The sequence below is a fragment of the Chiloscyllium plagiosum genome, unplaced genomic scaffold (assembly GCF_037043375.1).
Source record: "Chiloscyllium plagiosum isolate Xiang-an unplaced genomic scaffold, Cpla_swu_hap1 HiC_scaffold_34, whole genome shotgun sequence".
Lineage (NCBI taxonomy): Eukaryota > Metazoa > Chordata > Chondrichthyes > Orectolobiformes > Hemiscylliidae > Chiloscyllium > Chiloscyllium plagiosum.
In genome coordinates, this window is record NW_028270172.1 from 43,899,611 (window position 1) to 43,922,645 (window position 23,035).

General features: G+C 40.2%; 1 protein-coding gene across 8 annotated transcripts in view; it reads right to left on the reverse strand.

Moving 5' to 3' along the window:
- Positions 1-23,035, reverse strand: part of LOC122564345 (F-actin-uncapping protein LRRC16A-like) — a 472,988-nt gene that overhangs the window by 76,250 nt on the left and 373,703 nt on the right. For all 8 annotated transcript variants that reach the window (XM_087978643.1, XM_087978642.1, XM_087978641.1 and 5 more), the window contains exon 29: positions 12,532-12,681. In XM_087978643.1, the coding sequence (XP_087834769.1) occupies positions 12,532-12,681 (150 nt within the window). The remainder of the gene's footprint in view (positions 1-12,531; positions 12,682-23,035) is intronic.

Consider the following 23,035-nt stretch of genomic DNA (forward strand, 5'->3'; position numbering starts at 1 on the left):
GTGGGTCAGTGACTATATGTGAGAAAGGAGCTGGTACTAGAGAATCAATTCATTCATGCTTCCTGAAAGATTCCAACTACTTTTAGTACCTGCGACAAAAAAAACTTCACAATTTTGTTTTGAAATCCTGCAAAACCGAAACTATTGTCAATGCTATAAGGTCTTCCTCAATGAGTGGATGAAGCTTTAGAACTGAACTCATTCCCCTCACAATGAGTCAGCATAGAGATCCAACTGAACTGCAATTCTATGCACTACCTGTACTGGAACTCAATATTACACACACAATCTGCAATAGAATTCATTTAAACACAGGTCCAACTTGGACATTTTCAATCTGCAGTTGTGATTTTAAACCTCCTTATATTAAGAATATAGCAATTCACTTGAAAAAAAAAGAGGAAAACTAAATGAAGCAACACAATTATTTGTTGACTTTATACACAACTCTTTTAATAATGTATTTAGAAGCACATGGACTGGAGACAGGGAACTTTTGTTTTATTTGTTCAAGAGGTGTGGGTTTTGCTGGCTAGACTGTTATTTACTGTCCATCCCAAGTTGCCCAGGGTGCAGTTAAAAATCATACTGTTGTGGATCTGGATTCACACGTAGGATAGATTGGGTATGGATTGTAGAATTCCTTCGTGAAAGGACATTAATGAACCAGATCAAGTTTTAAGCACAATTGACACAAGTTAAAATGGCTGCCATGAGGCCAGATTTTTTAAAAACTGAATTCACCTTTCACTGCCTGCCATGGTGGGATTTGAATCCATATCTGCAGAACATTAGTCTGGGATTCTGCATTCTCAGTCCAGTGCCATTATCGCGACATACCATCTCCAGTCATTATAAGTTAGAGTTCTGACGAAGGGTTTCAACTTGAAACGTTGACTTTCTGTCCCTTGGATGCTATCTGACCTGCTGTGCTTTTCTAGCTTCACATCTATTGACTTTGTCTCCTAACCCAGGATAAGTTAGATGATGCACTTAAAAATGAAGTCCATCATACAGTAATTGTCAATCAACAATAAGTTGTTCGTAATTTATACTAAAGAAAACAAAATGAACTTCACAATCTGATTTAATACAAGTAACAAGCATATATTTCAAGCAACCACAGCTTCAAAAAATATTTCAAAGAATTTTGCTTGAAATCACGATTGAAAAATAAGTTGCCTTGCCAAATGTTTCAAGATCTTGAGTAATCTAAGAATTAAATTTTTAAAACTGTGGAAGCAGTCAATAATATTCAAATCAAAAAGGAACACATGTCTTGTTTTCATTATTTCATGCGATGTGACTGCTGCCAAGGCTAGGATTTGATGTGCATCTCTAACTATCTTTGAACTGCAAGGCAATTTAGGAGGGCAGTTAAGGGTGGATCTGGTGCCTTATTGTAGGCCAGACCAGGTAAGGAAGGTAGATTTCCCTCCCTGACTAAACACCAATGAACCAGATGATTTTATAATAACAAAATGATGATAGCTGTCATAACTGCCATTTCTAAGATTAAGTTTATTAATTGAATTTTAGTTCCACCAACGGCCATACTGGAATGTGAAATAGATGTCCTCAGATCATTAGCTTGAGTCTCTGGATTTCTAGCCCAGTAGCATTACCATTGTACCACATTCTCCCCAATTTCAATTTGCAAGCTTGACGATTTACTTAAATCAAACTCTAGCACATCTTCAACCTCCTCAATATTCTTAAATAACTTGCTGCATTTTCACATAAGTTGTCCATTAAACTTGCTGCAAGAAATAAGGACTTATACCTAACAAGACGATAATTGTTATTACTGGGTGAATCAACACGGCTGGAGAAAAAACCTGAACAGTTTAAGATGCTGTCTCATTCTGCATGCAATAAATTCTTTATTAAAAACTTTTGAAATATTTGCATTCCATATGTTGCCTTCTGGTCTTTCCCTCACTCTTTCAATCCAATCTTTCCCCCTACTCTTTCTATTTATAATTCTGTACTTGGTTCTACTCTAATTTAGGCAATCTTATTTGTCATTCTTGTTTGTCAATCTTTAAATCTCATTGATAAGGGAGTGCCCTGCTGGCTCCATCATTCATTAAGGTTCCAGATATCCTATTGCTTTCATTTTGCCATTAACAATTCTCATTTCCAGCAGATTACATATGATCTTTAGAGTGCAGGAAAATGTCTACTAATGGGGCATTGCATGAGTTGTCCACCTTAATCTTATTGAATGTATCTTCCATTGTTTGATACTGCTCTGTTGCCTTTAGGCATATTTCACTTAACAAATTTTGCACAGATAAATTAGCAAATGATTAAAAACTGACAATGATTTTTGTGTGATATATCAGACAAATATATTGATAGTTAACAAGGTGAGCACAACTGATGTACATCAGGCCAAGAACCTTCCTAGATAGACATTTACAGTAATAGTTACTTAGATTTGAAAATTTCAAGATAAGTAGCTAATCTAGCCCTGGGCCACAGCAATTTTCATAAATCACTTTTGTCTATAAAGAACACGTCTGGATAAGAGGTTTCTCCAGATTTACTACTCACTGCAAATTTGTTCTTAAAATAATCATCTTTTGGGCACTTGGATTCTGAAACATGTTGTACTACCATTCACAGAATTTTACCAACATGATCACTGCATCATTAGATTAGTGTATACTGCTTGAACTGGCTGCAAAAAGGCAAAAAACCACCAGGTCAACCAGACTCTTCCTTTTCCACAGGTTGATCTTAATCAGCTGTCTTCTCATCCTCTCCCTTAATATCTATTTATGTTACAAATATTTTGTGACCAAAGACTAAAACAGAAGGATTGAGGAGAGTGAACAGTTCTGAATTCTTCGAAGGGTAAACCTAAGTGGGCTTATTGTTAAAATTAGACTGGGGGGGGGGGGGAGGAGGATTCTAGGTTCTTTTATTAGTGAGGAGCCACATGATGTTTACTATACTTGTAGGCATAGATGGTGAAGACATCTATGCTGACAGTAGTGAAATTATTACTTTCCTTAGTCCCAGGTTTTGTTTGAAGAATGTCAAGTTGTAAACAGCTATACTTTAAACTGGTTATAACTCCAAGACCAAATTGAATTGGGTTCTAAAGAACAGGTGAGGGATAATTTTACCGAGATACAAATCCTATGTGAATCATGCTAACGTACAGATGGGATTTAGGAGGGCAACAGCAAATCAGAAATCATTATACAATTTGATTACAAGGTTCTCCTAATATATATCCCAAAACTTCAGAGACAAATCAGACTGCCAAGACCCCAGAGAGAAGGGAGGCAGATTGAGGTAGCAAGCATGAGCATTATGCCAAAAGCATTACATTTCTTGACTCTAACCTCAGAATTATTTTGTTATAAGATGCTATGTAGCTCTTTGGTTTAATAATTCACTTGATTCTTTATGTGCATTAATATAGCCCCAAATGTGTGAATAACTATATAAACAAATGTATAAAAATCAACAGCCAAAACAATTATATTTCAGTGCAAGAGTTCTACAGACTTGTGACCTAGGCCCAATCATTTTCAGTTGTTTCATCAATGATCTTCTGTCTGACACAAAGTCAGAGGTGGGGATGTTCACTGGTTATTGAAATATTTAATACCATACATAACTCCTGACTCTGAAACAGGCAGTGCCCAGTAATACCTGCACAACATTCAGGTTTGGGAAAGTAAGACCATTCATAAGATTTAGGAACAGAAGTAGGGCTTTCTGCTCCACCATTTAATTAGATCACTGCAGATGAGATAATCCTCAATGTCATGTTCCTACCTTTTCTCCATTACCCTTGATCCCTAACTGATCAGAAACTGTCTATCTCAACCATGAATATACTTAATGACCCAGCCTCTACAGCCCTCTGTGGTAAATAGTTCCACAGACTCACTAGCCCACCAAATAATGTTCACACCACACAAGTGCCAGGCAATGACCATCACCAGTGATGGAGAATTTAATCTTTTCTCTTTAACATCCAATGACATTACCATTGCCGAATCCCCTGCTATCAACACCCTGAGGGTTACATTCAGAAACCTAACTGGACTAGCCATATACTCCATGATATAATTTTAAATTATTTCCTTTTAAGCTGTTCAATTAAATGGCATTGATGCTTGTATTTAGTTATGGATGCACACTAGTAATGCTTTACATTGGGTGTGATTTCGGGTTGTATGACTCAATGGTCACAGGTTTGGAGTAGTTCTTCCCCCTCCTTGACCCTCTTGCTGGTCAACCTTCCTGCCCTCTGCAATGATTCCAATTCAAAACTGCTCTCAGCCTGTAGTTTTCTTCATGCTTGTTACTACACATCTTCACGTCCTATTCCATTGGGAGCTGCCTTTGAAGGAACTATGGTGAGTTCAGCACTGCCTCATGTATTTGCTGCACGTGCTGCTACTGTGGAGAATCTGCCTCGTTTCATTTAAAATTTCACTCTTCAGGAATCCTAGTGCAAAACTAAGTGAGGAATTGCTGTAAATTATGGTCACAAAGGCAGGTCAGAGGCTGGGAATTCTGCAGTGAGTATCTCGACATTTGATTCCCCAAAACTCACCCACAATCTGAAGGCAAAATCAGAAGTGTGATGGTATGCTCCCAAACGGGAGTAATGAGTGCAGCCCTAACCCCACCACTCAAGAAACCTGACAACATCCAGGATAAAGCAATTAATTTATCTGTCATCCTATCCACAACCATAAACATACAGTCTCTCCACCACATAGTGTTGAACTCACCATAGTTCCTTCCAAGGTATCTCCCAAACCCACAAGCTGCACCTTCTAGGAGAACAAGGGTAGCTGGCACATGAGGAGCCACCATGTATAAGCTTTCCTGAAAGATACATACCATCCTGGCCTGTTGTATTATCATTCCACCAATTGCTGGGTCAAAATCTCTCACAACAGCACTGTGTTGAAACATCCACATCATACTGGATTGCAGTGGTTCATGAGTTAGCTCACTATCACCTTCTCAACAGCAATTGGGGATGGGCATTAAATGCTGGCCTTGCCTGATTTGTTCACATCACAAGAACAGATAAAAGATGTTAACTTCTTAAGATGCTTCATACAGTCATAGGGCCAGATAAATGTACCACACAAGGTTTTCAAATGGCATCAATAAAATATTATGCTGCCCCAAATATTTCCTCAAGAATTGTGAAAATTTTATATATTTGACTAATAAACTGCAAGCATAGTAAATTAAAATCGGTTTAGTTACTACATATTTCAAAGTTGCAGAATTGAAATTGATTTATGATGGGTATATTGGAAAACAGTCCGCAGGCTCAGTTTCACAATTTGCAGACCGTGAACAGCCTGTCTCCATCTGTGAACATGCATTTCCAACGACATAACTGGAAGGTGATCAGGAGGAGGTTTAGAGCGTGTTTTTCCTCTGCAGCCAAGGAACAATAAGATCATTTGTAGTTATCATACTGCATCAACGTTTAACATTAACAAACACAGCACTGCCCATGGAGTGAACCCAGAGACCACCCTAAATTACATGGCATAGTGCCATACCAATGAAATATCTCTCTACAGAACAGAACATTTCTATCACATCTTGTAATAAATGCTGTTTCCAAACGGCCAAGACCAATTTGAACTTGTACAGCTTGAGAAACATCAGAAATGTGTAGCCAAAATGTTTTCTTGTTACTGCACTTACTTTTCATTAATGTCACGGTTATTACTACAACTCACTTACTCTGTTGTGCTATCAGTCTGATGATATTATGATTGATGTATTTGCTAACTGCAAGAGGAGATTATTCTTTTAAGTGAGCATTAGCTTAATGCATTGTAAACATTCTGAGTGATGAACCACTTCATACAAAGATATGTCTGGCAGCAGCTAAAACAAGTCATTCCCAAATGGCCAAGCTCTATTATTAAAAATGGTAACATTGAGATATAGACATATATAACACCATAATTAAAACATTTGAAACGCATGTAGCAAATGGTGAAATTGCATACCTTAATTCATTGACTGAAACCAATACCCTACCCCCACAAGATAATGCTCTGGAAATGAAGGTTAGGAGAATGATACAGGGGAAAGAATTCAAAGTCCACTAAAACGCTTACAATCAGTGTGCCCATCTCATAAGGTTTGACCCTGAGAATGGTCCTTTCAGTATTGATCCAGATGAAAACACAGAAACAAAACATAAGAGGTCTGCCAATCTCACCCAGTCATGAACAGTACAGCTGTGGCACCATCACCTACAGCTTTACAATACAAGAACACCATAGCTCAGGGCTTATAACAACCCAAACTAACTAATAGGAGCATTGGAATATTGGGAAAAGAAGCAAGTCATCCAACATTGCCTGAAAAGTATTTCCTGAAATAGTTTCTGAATGAGCTAACTTGAATTTGAGGAAATCCTTTTACCCACAATCATCCCAGCAGAGTTGTTAATTATTCCTATGTACACCATCACATTCTTTTCATATTTTAAGCAGCTTACTTAGGTCATGTATTAAGTTTCTATGCTCAATGAAATGAGCTAATTACACTACCTTTTTTTTCCACTATTCTTTTCACAGGATGTATCACTTGCTCGCCCCCAATTGCCCTCAGGAAGGTAGCTACCTTATTAAACCATCACCTGTTGCAGGTAAACCTATAGTCCTGTTAGGGAGATTCAGGAATTTTGTCTCGTGACAGTGGAGGAACTAAAACATAGATTTTTGGCTCAGAGAGAATCTTGTAGATGGGAGTGTTTTTATGCTCCTACTGCCCTTGTCCTTCCAAGTAGTAGATGCTGTTGATTTGGAACGCGTTGAAGGAAACCCAGATTGGAGAAATTGGAGGCTTCCGCCGCCAATCTGGCAGGCAGGTCATTCTGGCTTCCCAGTTAAGAAACTAGATACATTTTTCACTCATTGAGAAGTCAGGTAATCGAGCTTGTGTCAAGATGAAGCCCTTAAGTGACCATTAACAAACCACATAGGGCCTTAATTGGTGATGGGTCAAGAAAGTCCCTGCCCAATGGACCTTCTTACTCAGAAGGGGGCCAGTATTTTTCCAGGCTCAACTTGCTCAGTTATTTCCCATTCTCACCATCTCACTAGGAACCTTCAATCATGGAAAAATTCCACAGTGTCACTGTAGTTACCTTGCACTTCATTATCTCTCATCATGTCGACAGATTAACTCAAGTGTATACTCAATAATATTTTATATTGCCCAAGAAAAGTATTTTTCACTGGTTAACTCAGTTGGCTAGACATTTATTATGTGGTTCAGAATAATGTCAACAGTGTGGAGTTTATTTCAGCTGAGGTAAATCTGGGGTTTGCCTTCTTGTCCTGCCTCATTATAAAATCATGCATAACCCATGGTTCAGTAGCGCTGGATTAATTCAGGATGATACCAGGTGAATAGAAAATATTGACTCTTACTGAGAAAAATGCCACTTGGTCATTAGTAAGTTTGCTGACTGTTCAGTCACTATTGCTACCTTATGACCTCAGATTTGACCCAATCAGATGAAAGTGTGACAAATGCATTGGAACATGCAAACATTTTTCAAGGAAACAGAAATATATTTTGAAATATTCCATCACCAAAGAATAAATTGTGGGTGGCACGGTGGCACAGTGGTTAGCACTGCTGCCTCACAGCGCCAGAGACCCGGGTTCAATTCCCAACTCAGGCGACTGACTGTGTGGAGTTTGCACGTTCTCCCCGTGCCTGCGTGGGTTTCCTCCGGGTGCTCCGGTTTCCTCCCACAGTCCAAAGATGTGCAGGTCAGGTGAATTGGCCATGCTAAATTGCCCGTAGTGTTAGGTAAGGGGTAGATGTGTAGGGGTATGGGTGGGTTGCGCTTCGGCGGGGCGGTGTGGACTTGTTTGGCCGAAGGGCCTGTTTCCACACTAAGTAATCTAATCTAATCTAATCTAATCTAATCTAATCTAATCTAATCTAAATTCCTTCTCCTCAAATGGTAACTCCAAACAAAATATAGAATTTAATCATCAGAATAATCCTAACAAAGCTATTCAGAAAAGGATAAAACTTGATTTTGGTGTATTAATTCTCCTTTAAAATGAACAGCTTATTATCTACCTTCTGGGTAAGTTTAATATATGGGAAATTATTATTGAGCAGTAACCTTGTCATCAGGTTATGGCCTAGAAAAAAAGGTGCATGGGATTATCAGGTTTTTTTTTTAAGCAATTTGCAGGCTAAGAGAGTAGGAGAAGAGAGATACAGTGCTATAGTAAATCCAGTAAAATTTCTCTCATTGAGTTCATGAGCATCATGCTCTTTCGTGACTGCAAACTGCCTGTAATCAAACTACAGATACTCTTTCTTAAATTCAATTTGTTTTCAATAATGGAAATCTTAACTGAACAAATTACTTATTTTCAAACTACTCAATGCACTCATATTAAAGGTGGGCTAACTGTATGCACTACATCTCACATAACAATTTTGTGAAAAGTATTATTTGGATACCAATTGCAGTGGGAGCAGTTAAATCACCAGGAATGAGCTTTTCTCTAACTTTACAAACTCAATAAAACAAACTCAAATGGAGTTTAAGCTCAAAATGTTGCTGTAGAAGAACAAAACCATCAGCAAGGCATCAGGGCAAGCGGCTTCCTCTTTTGACAATAGTTCCTCACATTTTAGTGTCCATTCATTACAAACTAAAACATCCAGGTTTGAGGCTTCCACTAGGTTGCAGTGACTCTTTCAAATCAAACCCTACGCAAAAGAACGAGGAATTTCAAATCCAAGTTCGGTTCTGGTGAGCTTTTTGAGGAAACTTAAAATTAGTCCTACTAATGGTCCTGACCACAGAATTATGACTTAGATCAAATGAATTACCATTGCAATTTGTGGCTAATTGTGGCTGTTGGAAGGCTTTCAAAGAGGGGCTTACATTGAAGCATCTTTTACAAGTTTTAAAATACAATGTTCCTTTAATTTGCAGAGAGACTGACTATTGTGCATCAATATAACTAACAAATGGCTCTGTTTATGGTTTTAAAAGCCATTTTCAGATATTCAAAACCATGTTACTCACAGATCGTGGACTCTTATGAACATTCTTTTGTGATAAGCCTGTTTGCAGCAATGTTTATAAAACTGCACCAGGCTATCATTCCGAACCACGAAGAATATTGCTTAGTGGAATTTTTTTCAAGAAATGATAGGTTTTAAAACACAGCTCAACATTGCTGATTCACAGAAGATCTTGTTTTTGCCAATATGCAACTAAGTTTGAACAGCAATCTGAGCAAAAACAAATAATTTACTAAAACTAGTCCAACTGTGAATGCAATTAATTCTTGGATTACTGACTGTGGCAACCCTTGGCTATAGTATTAGAAAACAAGTACTGATCAAGATTTCAGGGACTGATCATTCAAAAACCTGTGGGGTTGAGGTCAGGGATGGGTACATTTTGAAAACAGTGCTCCTGATAACATGCCAGTCTTTTGATGCTTTTGGGATGCACTGGTAAGTCAGCTGGGGGTTAGTGGGAGGGGGCCAATAACCTCATCGCCAATTTACTGCCTTTGCAGCTCCTTCAAGAGCGTAATGGGCTGGAGAGGGCCAGAAAGAACTTTTCAAAAGTGGAGACTGTAAATAGTGATGTTGAGAGTCTTTGTGTGACATGGCTGATGAAAAACCAGATCAGAAATGTAGGGTAATTCAAACAGAGGGGATCACAATGCTGCCACTTCCATGGACCATTGTTGAATGGTATTGGCAGATTAAATACCTTATTAGATGACAACAACCATGAAGCTGCTGTGTGTTCTGAATTTGAAAATCACTAACATCAGACTTTTGTGGATTTATTGACCTGCTCCATTCTACAAGGCAACAGCAAGATCCAACATAGCTGCTGTTTGCCTTTCAGCACTGCAATTGAGCCCCTTGCATTGGACAACAAGCTTCATTCCAATCCAATCACAGACTTATATGCCAAAATAACACTGTACTAGCCTTGCAGACTCAGTTCAGGGTCAGAACCCAGACAGTGATTTGAGAAATGGGTTTCTGACCTCAGATTAAAAATCTAGTCCCAGATATGAGATTCATTTGGGTCTGGATGTAATTCATATGCCATATACACAAATATTATACAGAGCTGAAAATGTGTTGTTGGAAAAGCGCAGCAGGTCAGGCAGCATCCAAGGAACAGGAGAATCGACGTTTCGGGCATAAGCCCTTCTTCCTGAAGAAGGGCTTATGCCTGAAACGTCAATTCTCCTGTTCCTTGGATGCTGCCTGACCTGCTGCGCTTTTCCAGCAACACATTTTCAGCTCTGATCTCCAGCATCTGCAGCCCTCACTTTCTCCTCAAATATTATACAGAGGCCAAGTAATTTGTGCAATACACATCAGAAATCAGTTAAGTGTTACTACTTACTCAGCTGGACCTACTATTACAAAAAACTGAATCCAAAACTCAACCACTAATTTAAAGTTATAGCAGGAGCAGTAACCAATGCGATACTGACTTTAAAGGAAAAAAAAACACTTTATTGTGTTGTACAATGTCCTTCACCGCTCTTTAAGCTGTGAACAGTCTTGGGATGAGTTCCACACTTCTGTGATGTGGCATGGGACGCTTGATTACATTAAAGGTGTCGTATAAATGCATGTTGTTGTAGTGAAAATTTGAACATAAAGCATTGGTCAATCTCAGAAGTTGGGGGAAAAGAAATGACCTTTGTGTTTAACATCCTTCACCTTTTTATCAAGCTTGATGAATCACTAAATATAATCATCTGAATGTCGAGTTAAGATAGAATTACCATAATCTACTGAATACAGGGAGAGGCTGAATGGTCTTCTATATTGCTATGATTCGACTAATTAAATTGTTCTGATGGAAGACAGAAAAAACTATTTTGTTAGTATGAAAGACCATCATTTTATTTTCAATATACAAAAATGGCCATTCATCACAGGATTGAAACTACCCTGATTGTGAAATCATTTTACCCAAAAACTAAGAGTCTGTAGAACACCAACATCACAGCTACTAAGAAAGGCTGTCTCGTCTTGCCTTTTCAACACATGAGGGTTCAAAAAGTCTCCTCTACTTTGTTTCAAAAAGCTCACAGTTCACCTGTAAAGAAAAAAGAATCTCCAAGGATCACTATGGTCTGCTTTCAGAATCTGAACAGTCAAAGGGACCCTGTAATCCAGATTTGACCCCACCCATTTGAACTTCAATTCGAGAGAGTGGGAAAAAGCTTCCTCCTTCACTGCACCCCTGAAGTCATGTGAACTGTTATTCTGCTTCTGTGTAAATATTTGTATCAGTGCACTCCATTTTTTAATTGTATCATTCTTGGATGTGTCATGTGTGTTTTATATAGTGATAGAGCTATTCGAGATGAGTGTTCTTGAATAAATACTAAACCAAGTTTAATTCCATCAACGTCCAGTGTCGGTGACTTTTAAATTGACTACACACTAATGGAGGTTTAGGACCATGCAACAGTCTTATTAAAAATTACACCACATTGATTTCTCATAGGTGAATGAGATTTAAGGGCTTCAGTCTATCCTCCGTCCACAACAATTTGTGTGCTTTGATACTGCAATCTGCTCCAGCTGAGCCCTGATTAAGAATCACATTAACCTTCTTTTACTGAGATGCACAGTGGGTTTTTTGCTGCTTTGAAAATCTCCAGAATATCGCTATGAAATTTTGATGATGTGTAACTGTCAAATTCAAAGGTTGTCAATTCTGCTGATTTCAACAGCATTTTTGCAACATGCCTATTACATGCTGCGAATGCTGATGTGTTTTGAATATTTTTCCAAGGTTACACAGAGAAATGGCTTTGCTGGAATGTTTTGTTATTTAGCTCTTCCTACTGACACAAGTGAACAGCTGTCTCTTATCCACACAAGGTGGATAGATTAGATTAGATTTTTTTAGATTAGATTACATTACAGTGTAGAAACAGGCCCTTCGGCCCAACAAGTCCACACCGACCCGCCGAAGCGAAACCCACCCATACCCCTACATTTACCCCTTACCTAACACTACGGGCAATTTAGCATGGCCAATTCACCTGACCCTGCACATCTTTTGGACTGTGGGAGGAAACCGGAGCACCCGGAGGAAACCCACGCAGACACGGGGAGAACGTGCAAACTCCACACAGTCAGTCGCCTGAGGCGGGAATTGAACCCGGGTCTCTGACGCTGTGAGGCAGCAGTGCTAACCACTGTGCCACCGTGCCGCCCACGATAGATAACTGTATTCACGGTTTCTTCTGTTACGAAAACAATATTGTCCAAAACCTTAAGTGTGTAAAATTCATACGTTTTCTATAAGTAAATAATAAAATTAGTATACTTATATAAAGGAAATAATTTCCACAAACTTGAAAAAGTTCTTTTCTTTTAAATCAAAAGGAATTTGGTTATAACTTTCTTTGGGATATACATTTTCCAAACTCTGAGCTTAATATATTATTCTACTGTCAAACTTACCATGCAGGTGTCAAGCTCTTCCAGCCTCTCCAATTCAGTCAGTTCCTCGGCGGTGACAGCAAGACGCTTGGTAGGTTTCTCTTCCAATACCTCTATTTCTGTGGATTCCTGGCGTGGTAGTGGCTTTCCACGCTTTGTCAAATGGTTGGCCTGCACATGAAATATGATCAGCAAGAAAGGAAACATGCCTCAATGTTTTTGGGTGCCCTTGCTTTAGGTGGTTTTGTGCTCTATAACAATGTTAGAACCAGATGCATTACTAATGGGTGAAGATTCACCCCTAACACCAACTTATAAAGCCCTTATTTCAACTTATTAATTGGGGAGTCTCCAGTGACTCACGAGTTAGTCAGAGGAGGTTGAGGAACCTCTAAAGAATTGCAAGATCACAACGTTTACAGCATAGGATTTGGCTTGGTATGTCTGTGCTGGCTCTTTGAAAAAAAACAATTAATTTAGTGCCAGTCCCTTGCCTTATCTCCACAGCCCTGCATATCTTCCTTTTCAGATCCTAACTCCCTGTGGAATGCTGTGATCAAACATGGCTCCTCCACCGTTTCAGCCGGTGCATTCCAAATCCTTATCACTTGTTGCTGTTGCTCTCTTTGCTAATCACCTTGTATCCTTTGCCTCTGGTTCTTGATCTTTACGCCAGCTCAAACTGTTTTTCCCTCTCTACAATGTCCAGACCTGTCATGATTTTAGGTATCTCAATCAAATTTTCTCACAACTTTCTCCAAGGAAGCCAGTCAAAATTCTCTGATCTACACAACTAAAGTTTGGAACTATTCTCATAACTCTTTTCTGTACTTGTCCTTACACCATGACACCCATCCGAAGGATGGTGCACACAGGATGCAATTCTCCAGTTAAAGCCAAACCAATATTCTATAAACATTTACCACAGCTTTCTTGCTTATTAAGCCTAGGATACTCTATGATATATTAGCAGCAATCTGAATCTATACTATACTAAAGAATCAGTAGGTCCAAGTTCCACTGCTCTGGAACCTCTTATGAGTCATAATTTAAATTTTATATGCTCGCTCCTTGTTCTTCTTACCAAAATAAATCACATCATATTTCTCTGCATTTAATTTACTCTATTATTTGTCTACCCATTCCATTATCTTCCTCATGTCCTTTTGAAGTTCACAATGCTTCCAAACATTAAGCTATATGCTTCATTACTGCTAACTGGATTGTGGTACACGTGACAACAATAAATCAATCACCAAGGCCTACATCACTATTAGAAATCAGGAACAGCAGGGGTCAGATCTTAGACCCACGGGAAACTCCACTACAAAGGTTCTTCAGTTAGAAAAACATCATTTATTTACTACTTGCTGTTCCCAGTTCCTCAGCCATTTTCACATCTATGTTGTTACTCTTCTTTCGCTCCACAAACTCTTTGTTTCAAGTCCAATGTGATACCCCACATCAAGTGTCTTTTGAAAGTTCATATATATATCATATCAACAGCATTACCTGTATTATAAAACTCAAGCAGGTTAGTTGAATGCAATTTGCCCTGATCAAATCCATGCTGCTTTTCTTTCGTTAATCCACATTTGCTGCCTGACTATTATTGACTTAAATTATAAGTTAAAATTTTCCCTAACACAGACTAGACTAACTGGCCAGTAGTCACTGGGTTTAGCTTTACACCATTTCAACATGCAAAATTCTTCAATTCTCTGGCACCACCTTGGAGTATAAGGAAGACTGAAAAGTTATGGCCTGTATCTTCATAATTTCCACTCTCCGTTTGCGCACCAATCCATATCAGCTCAAAGTCCATTCAGTGTAGCCAATAACCAACACCAAATTAGTTTAAACCTATTGAGTATCTGAACTACCTCTTGTTTGACACTGTACAGTGCTGCAGCTTCTTCCCTAAGTAAATGTGTTACATTTGATACCTTGGCTATGCCCTCTACATACTTCCAAATTGGCCACACCCTTCCTTTAATTGTCTATATGCCTGCTGGATTTCTTTTGTATTAGCTGTCAGTCTCCTGACATACTCTCTCTTTACCTCTCATTTGTTTGATTCACCTGATGCAATACCTTTTTCTTCTTTATCTATCTCTTTTGCCATTAAGGATCTCTGGATTCCTTCCTCTTGGCAATATATATTGACTGTGAGAGTAGACTGCACTGTTCTGGAAAATTGTCCTGAATGCACTCAAGGAACAGTTGTTTCTCTTTGCCCTTCATATTATCATTGCTTAATCTAGAACTGAAGTTCCCAATATATAATGCTTACACCTTTCCGTAATACTCTTGCAAATTCATTCCACTATATCTTTCCTACTTTATTCTGGCTGACAGACTACATCAAATGATACAATTGATGTATTTCTGTTTCTTAGCTTCAGTAAAATAAATTGTCTTTGACCCTGCTGGGTTATCCACTCTCTCCAGCATAGCAACATTTTCCTTAATCAACACCACTAGTCCCTTTCCTTTACCAATCTTTCCTGAATACCTTCCAAATGGGAATATATAATAACTAGTCATATATTTGAACGCAACCTCCATTATAATCATAACATCTGCAATTCACCAGTTTTATTTATCACACTTTGCATGTTTATACTCCATGCTAACTTTAGTTGACATTTATTACTTTCTTCCTTACTATGACCTTGACTAATTACTTAATATTCCCTCTTGAAGGCAATCTCTGTCTTGTAGCATTTTGTGCACCATGGAATTCCTCTTGAATATTGCCTCCTGGTTCCTAGAACCTGTGAATTCCATTTAAATTTTCTCTTAAAACAGTTCAGATGTTTTTACACCTTAAACAATATCTAAGTGTACAGCACACAATGGTACTTTCAACATGTCATGCCTCCATGCAAAACACATATCCATGAAAGTGTCTGCTGCTTTTTGAAGTTACATAAAAAGGGAATGGGCATTAAAGTTGTACTTTATACAGCTCCTCATTAATAACAAAAACTCAAACAACATTATGCATGAATAGAGGTTGTGGGCAATGTATTTATCAGCATCCTGATCCTATACTAACTTAGCTAACAAAGCTAACACTAGTGTGCAGCTAAAATCAAAATATTCCAATATATTGTATGTAGGTTTACATTACTTCAGTTGAATGGTCAGAATTGAAAATCATAAGTTGATTACACTTGGTGGGAATGGAAAAGCATTACTTCATCAAACAATTCCCAATAATAAATTATAACTAGGAAACACATATTGAAACTGGTTTACAAGACATTTGCACAATATCTCTAGTACTGCTATGTCGTCCACCTGATGACAAAGAAGATTTGCCTAAGTCAGTTCCTTCTTAAATCATATGGCACTCAAAATTTCCAATCAATTAAGAATCACAACTGCTATTCTGTTTATTGGGTCCTTGATCATTCCAAACACTTTCAAGCCTATTTGAAAATTGCCCATATTTATTGTTCTTTGACTCTTTGTTTCAATATTCCTTCTGATGCCAATGGAAATGGATGCTTCTAATGTTTAAATTACCTCCAAAACGCTCTGGTTTCTCTTTTGGCTGACTGGTAGAGGGCACAGAGTCTGGATAAAGACATCTTTTTCAGGATCATAGCTGCTGGCCAATGGAGTTCTGCTGGTTCCACATTGGGACTACAACTATTTATGTTATACGTTAACAATCAGGACAAAGGAATTGAGGGTGTTGTTGCTACGTCTGCAATTGATACAAAGATGAGTTGGTAAAGCTTAGCTCCTCTGCTTTGAGAGTCAGTGACTGTGGACAAATGGTTTCACTAAAAGAGTGAGCAGAATAGTTACTTTTGAGAGATGGTTGTTAGAGGATGAAATTATTTTCCACAAAGAATAATTGCGGATGAAATCATTGCACCTTTGAAGAGAAAAGTGGACAAATATTTGAAGTAGGATCAAGTAATGATATGACAAAAGCAAGGACAGACAAGATTAATTCAAAAATGCTCTAGTGAAGAGTCAATACTGCCACAATTGCTTTCTATTGTACTTTCCTCTATAACATGATGCTATTTTCATCCATGCTTCAGAATTGCTTCAAGATAAAATAGCCAGTGTAAATGGTCTAACATTCCACTGGTATGGCAGCATGAGGTAATATTAAATTTAATTACATGGATGGTATTCCATTAAAACTGCACATGGGGGAGGGGAGAAAGTGACACAAAACATTAGTGGCCCTCGATGTTGTATCAACCTGTGGAACCAATCTGAAGTCTACCTATTGGACACTATTCCAATTTCATCCATATGTTTATCCAATGACCTTTTAAATGCCCTGAAAGTTGGCAAGTCTACTACTGTTGCAGGCAATGCATTCCATGCCCCTACTACTCTGAGTAAAGAAACTATCTCTGACATCTGTCCTATATCTATCAACCCGCAATCTGAAGCTATGTCCCTTCATGCTAGCCATCACCATCCACCCGATCAAACCCTTTGATTATCTTATATGTCTCAATTAAATCATCTGAGACAGGGTGGGGGGAGGGGAAATGAGGAAACTGGTGAAATCAGAGTTCATCCCTTGTGGTTGGAGGGTTCCTAGCCGGAAGATGAGGCGTTCTTCCTCCAACCGTCGTTTTGTTGTGGTCTGACGATGGAGGAGTCCAAAGACCTGCATATCCTTGGTGGATTGGGAGGGGGAATTGAAATGTTGAGCTACAGGGTGGTTGGGTTGGTTGGTCCGGGTGTCCCAGAGGGACACCTCTGGGACACCCGGACCAACCAACCCAACCACCCTGTAGCTCAACATTTCAATTCCCCCTCCCACTCCACCAAGGATATGCAGGTCTTTGGACTCCTCCATCGTCAGACCACAACAAAACGACGGTTGGAGGAAGAACGCCTCATCTTCTGGCTAGGAACCCTCCAACCACAAGGGATGAACTCGGATTTCACCAGTTTCCTCATTTCCCCTCCCCCCACCCTGTCTCAGTCAAATCCATCAAATTCAGCACCGCCTTCCTAACCTGAGATCTTCTTCCCGACCTCTCCGCCCCTGCCCCAGTCTGACCTATCACCCTCACCTTGACCTCTTTCCACCTATCACATTTCCGACGCCCCTCTCCCAAGTCCCTCCTCCCTACCTTTTATCTTAGCCTGCTGGACAAACTTTCCCCATTCCTGAAGAAGGGCTTATGCCCGAAACGTCGATTCTCCTGTTCCCTGGATGCTGCCTGACCTGCTGCGCTTTTCCAGCAACACATTTCCAGCTCTGATCTCCAGCATCTGCAGACCTCACTTTCTCCTCAATTAAATCATCTCTCAACCTCCTTCTCTCTAATGAAAGCGGCCTCAAGTCCCTCAGCCATTCCTCATAAGACCTTCTCTTCATACCAGGCAACATCCTAGTAAATCTCCCCTGAACCCTTTCCAAAACTTCCACATCCTTCTGATACTGTGGTGATCAGAACTATATGAAATATCCAAGTGGGGCCACACCAGAGTGTTGTATGTCTGCTGCATCATCTCGTGGCTCCAAAATTCAATTCTTCTACCAATAAAAACTCACACAGCATATGCCTTCTTAACAACCCTATCAACCAGGCTGGCAACTTTCAGGGATCTATGTATGTGGACACTGAGATCCCTTTGCTCATCTACACTACCAAGAACCTTACCATTAGCCCAGTACTCTGCATTCTTGTTGCTCCTTCCAAAGTGAATCACCTCACACTTTTCCACATTAAACTCCATTTGCCACCTCTCAGCCCAGCTCTGTAGCTTATCAATGTCCCTCTGTAACCTGCAATATCCTTCACCACAACTCTACCGACCTTAGTGTCATCCTCAAACTTACTAACCCATCCTTCTATGCCCTCATCTATCTCATGTATAAAAATGACAAACAGCAGTGGCCCCAAAACAGATCCTTGCTGTATAACGCTAGGAACTGAACTCCAGGATGAACATTTCCCATCAACCACCACCCTCTGTCTTCTTTCAGCTAGCCAATATCTGATCCAAATCACTAAATTTCGCTCAATCCCTTGCCTCCGTATTTTGTGCAACAGCCTACCATGGGGAACCTTATCAAACACCTTACTGAAATTCATATACACTACATCGATTGCTTTACCCTCATCCGCCTGTTTAGTCACTATCTCAAAGAACTCAATAAGATTTGCGAAGCACGGCCTACTCTTCACAAAACTAATGTTGACTATCCCTCATCAACTTATTCCTTTCTAGATGACTATAAATCCTATCTCTTATAACCTATTCCAAAACTTTACCCACAATCGAATTAAAGCTCACTGGTCTATAAATACCAGGGTTGTCTCTATTCCCCTTCTTGAACAAGGGGACAACATTTGCTATCCTCCAGTCTTCTGGCACTATTACTGTAGACAATGACAGCATAAAGATCAAAACCAAAGGTTCTGCAATCTCCTCCCTGGCTTCACAGAGAATCCTAGGATAAATCCCATCTGGCCCAGGAGACTTATCTACTTTCACACTTTCCAGAATGGCTAACACCTCCTCCTTGTGAACCTCAAATCCATGTAGTCTAGTTGCCTGTATCTCAGTATTCTTCTCAACGACATTATCTTTTTCCAGTGCTAATAGTGACGAAAAATATTCATTTTACAGATTAGATTCCCTTATCTCCTCGGACTCCATGCCCAACTTCCCATTACTATCCTTGACTGGGAGAAAGTGAGGACTGCAGATGCTGGAGATTAGAGCTGAAAATGTGTTGCTGGAAAAGCGCAGGTCAGGCAGCATCCAAGGAGCAGGAGAATCGACCTTTCGGGCATGAGCCCTTCTTCAGGAAGGACTTGATTGGGCCCAATCTTACTCAGTCATTCTTTTATTCCTGATACAACTATAGTTAGCTTGAGGGTTTTCCTTGATCCTGTCTGCCAAAGACTTCTCATGTTCCCTCCTGGTTCTTCTCAGCTCTCTTTTTCGTCTTTCCTAGTTAACTTGTAACTCTAAAGCTCCCTAACTGAGTCTTCATGTCTCATCCTAGTATAAGCCTTCTTCTTCCTCTTGACAAGAGATTCAACTTCTTCTGTAAAGCACGGCTCCCTTGCTTGACCACTTCTTCCCTGCCTGAGCGGTACATACTTATCAAAGACCTGCAGTAACTGTTCATTGAATAAGCTCCACATTTCAATTGTGCCCAAGCCCTGTAGTTTCCTTGCACATCCTATGCATCCAAAATCTTGCCTAATTGCATCATAATTGCTCTTCTCCCAGCTATAACTCTTGCCCTGTGGTATATACCTAGCCCTTTCCATTGCTAAAGTAAATGTAACCAAATTGTGGTCACTATCACCAAAGTGCTCACCTATCTCCAAATGTAACAACTGGTCTGGTTCATTACCCAATGCCAAATCCAATGTGCCCTCGCCCCTTGTTGGCCTGTCTACACACTGTGTCAGGAAACCCTCCTGCACACACTGGCCAAAAACTGACCCATCTAAGAAGGGCTTATGCCCGAAACGTCGATTCTCCTGTTCCCTGGATGCTGCCTGACCTGCTGCGCTTTTCCAGCAACACATTTTCAGCCACCATCTAAAAGTACTCAAACTATAGCGTTTCCAGTCAATATTTGGAAAGTTAAAGTCCCCATAACACCTACCCAGTTACTCTCGCTCCTACCTAGAATTATATTTGCTATCCTTCTCTGTACATCTCTGGAACTATTCGGAGGCCTATAGAAAACTCCAAAAAGGGTGGCCTCTCCTTTCTTGTTTATAGCCTCAGCCTATACTACCTCAGTAGACGAGTCCTCAAATGTCCTTTCTGCCACCATAATACTGTCCTTGATTAACAATGCCACACTTCCCTCTCTTTTACCATCTTCCCTGTTCTCACTGAAACCTGCACAACCATTCCTGTCCCTGCTCTTTCCATGTCTCTGAAATGGCCACAACATCGAAGTCCCAGGTACTAACCCATTTTGCTTATTCCGGATGCTCATGGCATTGAAGTAGACACACTTCAAACCACCCTCCTACTTGCCGGTGAACTTGTGACCTTGAAACCTCATTTCTGACCTCATTGCTCTCAACATCTTGGACACTGGAGCTACAATTTAGGTTCCCATCCCCCTGCTGAATTAGTTTAAACCCTCCCGAAGAGCATTAGCAAATTCCCCCCAACCCCCAAGGATATTGGTACCCCTCTGGTTCGGGTGAAAACCATCCTGTTTGGAGAGGTTCTACCTACCGCAGAATGAGCTCCAATTATCCAGGTATCCGAAACCCTCCCTCCTGCACCAGCCCTACAGCCGCGTGTTCAACTCCTCTTTCTCCCTCTTCCTCACCTTCGCTAGCATGTGTCACAGGCAACAAACCAGAGATAACAATTCTGCTTGTTCGAGTAATAAGCTTCCACCCTAGCTCCCTGAATTTCCGTCTTAAATATCTATCCCTTTTCCTACCTTTGACAACTCACAGCTGTATCTTGATAGAAATGTGGGAAGAGTAGTAAGTCATTGCGTCCCTTAAACCTGTTTTGCCATTCAGTGAGATTATGGCTAATCTACAAACTAATTTCATTTATCTACATTTGCCCTACATCCCTTCTTAGTTGCCAAACAAAAATTGGTAAACTTCAGTTTTAAAATTAACCACTGACCTAGCATTAATTACCAATTGCAGAAGTGATTTCCAAACTTTCACCTGAGGACTGTTCCCTAGTATCACTCCTGGAGTCCTCTGCTGTGATTCAGCCCAATCAGAAAAAAGGTTGCCTACTTACCATTCCAGGATTTTCTGGATGGATATCTGATAAAGATTGCCTTTTTTACAGCAACAGCTGTTATATCTCAGTAAGTAAAATGTTGACAGCTTGCCAAGCCACTTTGACAAGTTAATGAGAAGATAAATGTGTAAGATAAATGGGAGAGGGGCTGGATGCCTACTGCCATAGAGATGTACAGCACAGAAACAGACCCTTCAGTCCAACTCATCTATGCTGACCTGATATCCTAATCTAATCCCATTTGCTAGCACTTGGTCCATATCCCTCCAAACCCTTCCTTTTCACATACCCATCCAGATGTCTTTTAAATGTTGCAATTGTACTAGCCTCCACCACTTCCTCTGGAAGGCCATTCCATACACGCACCACTCTCTGTGTGACAAAGTTGCCCCTTAGGTCTCTTTTATATTTTTCCCCTCACCCTAAACCTATGCCCTCTAGTTCTGGACTCCCCACCCCAGGGAAAAGACTTTGTCTATTTATCCTATCCATGCCCCTCATGATTTTATAAACCTCGATAAGGTCACCCCATACCCTCCGAAGCTTCAGGGAAACCGGCCCCAGTCTGTTCAGCCTCTCCCTGTAGCTAAAATCCTCCAATCCTGGCAATATCCTTGTAAATCTTTTCTGAACCCTTTCAAGTTTCACAACATCTTTCCGATAGGAAGGAGACCAGAATTACACACAATATTCCAAAGGTGGCCGAACCAATGTCCTGTACAGCCACAACATGACCTCCCAACTTCTGTACTCAATGCTCTGACCAATAAAGGAAAGCATACCAAACGCTTTCTTCACTATCCTATTTACCTGCGACTCTACTTTCAAAGAACTATGAACCTGCAATTCAAGGTATCTTTGTTAAGCAACACTCTCCAGGACCTAACCATTAAGTTGATAAGTCCTGCTCACATCCAAATCATTTATATAAATGACGAAAAGCAGTGGACCCAACACCAATCCTTGCAGCACTCCACTGGTCACAGGCCTCCAGTCTGAAAAACAACCCTCCACCACCACTCTGTCTTCTAGCTTCGAGCCAGTTCTATATCCAAATGGCTAGTTCGCCCTGTATTCCATGAGATCTCACCTTGCTAACCAGTCTCCTATGAGAAACCTTGTCGAACGACTTACTGAAGCCTACACAGATCACGTCTACCGCTCTGTCCTTATCAATCCTCTTTGTTGCTTCTTCAAAACACTCAATCAAGTTTGTGAGACATGATTTCCCATGCACAAAGCCATGTTGACTATCCCTAATCAGTCCTTGCCTTTCCAATTCATGTAAACCCTGTCCCTCAGGACTCCCTCCAACAACTTGCCCACCACCGACGTCAGGCTCACTGGTCTATAGTTCCCTGGCTTGTCCTTACTACCCTTCTTAAACAGTGGCACCACGTTAGCCAACCTTCAGACTTCCGGCACCTCACCTGTGGGCTATTGATGATACAAATATCCCAGCAAGAGGTCCAGCAATCACTTCCCTAATATCCCACAGAGTTCTCGGGTACACCTGATCAGGTCCGGGGAATTTATCCACTTTTATGCATTTCAAGACACCCAGCATCTCCTCCTCTGTAATACGGACATTTTTCAAGATGTCACTATCTATTTCCCCATATTCTATATCTTCCATGTCCTTTTCCACAATAAACACTGATGCACAATACTTGTTTAGTATCTCCCCCGTCTCCTGCAGCTTGACATATAGGTGGCCTTGCTGATCTTTGAGGGGTCCTATTCTCTCCCTAGTCACCCTTTTGTCCTTAAC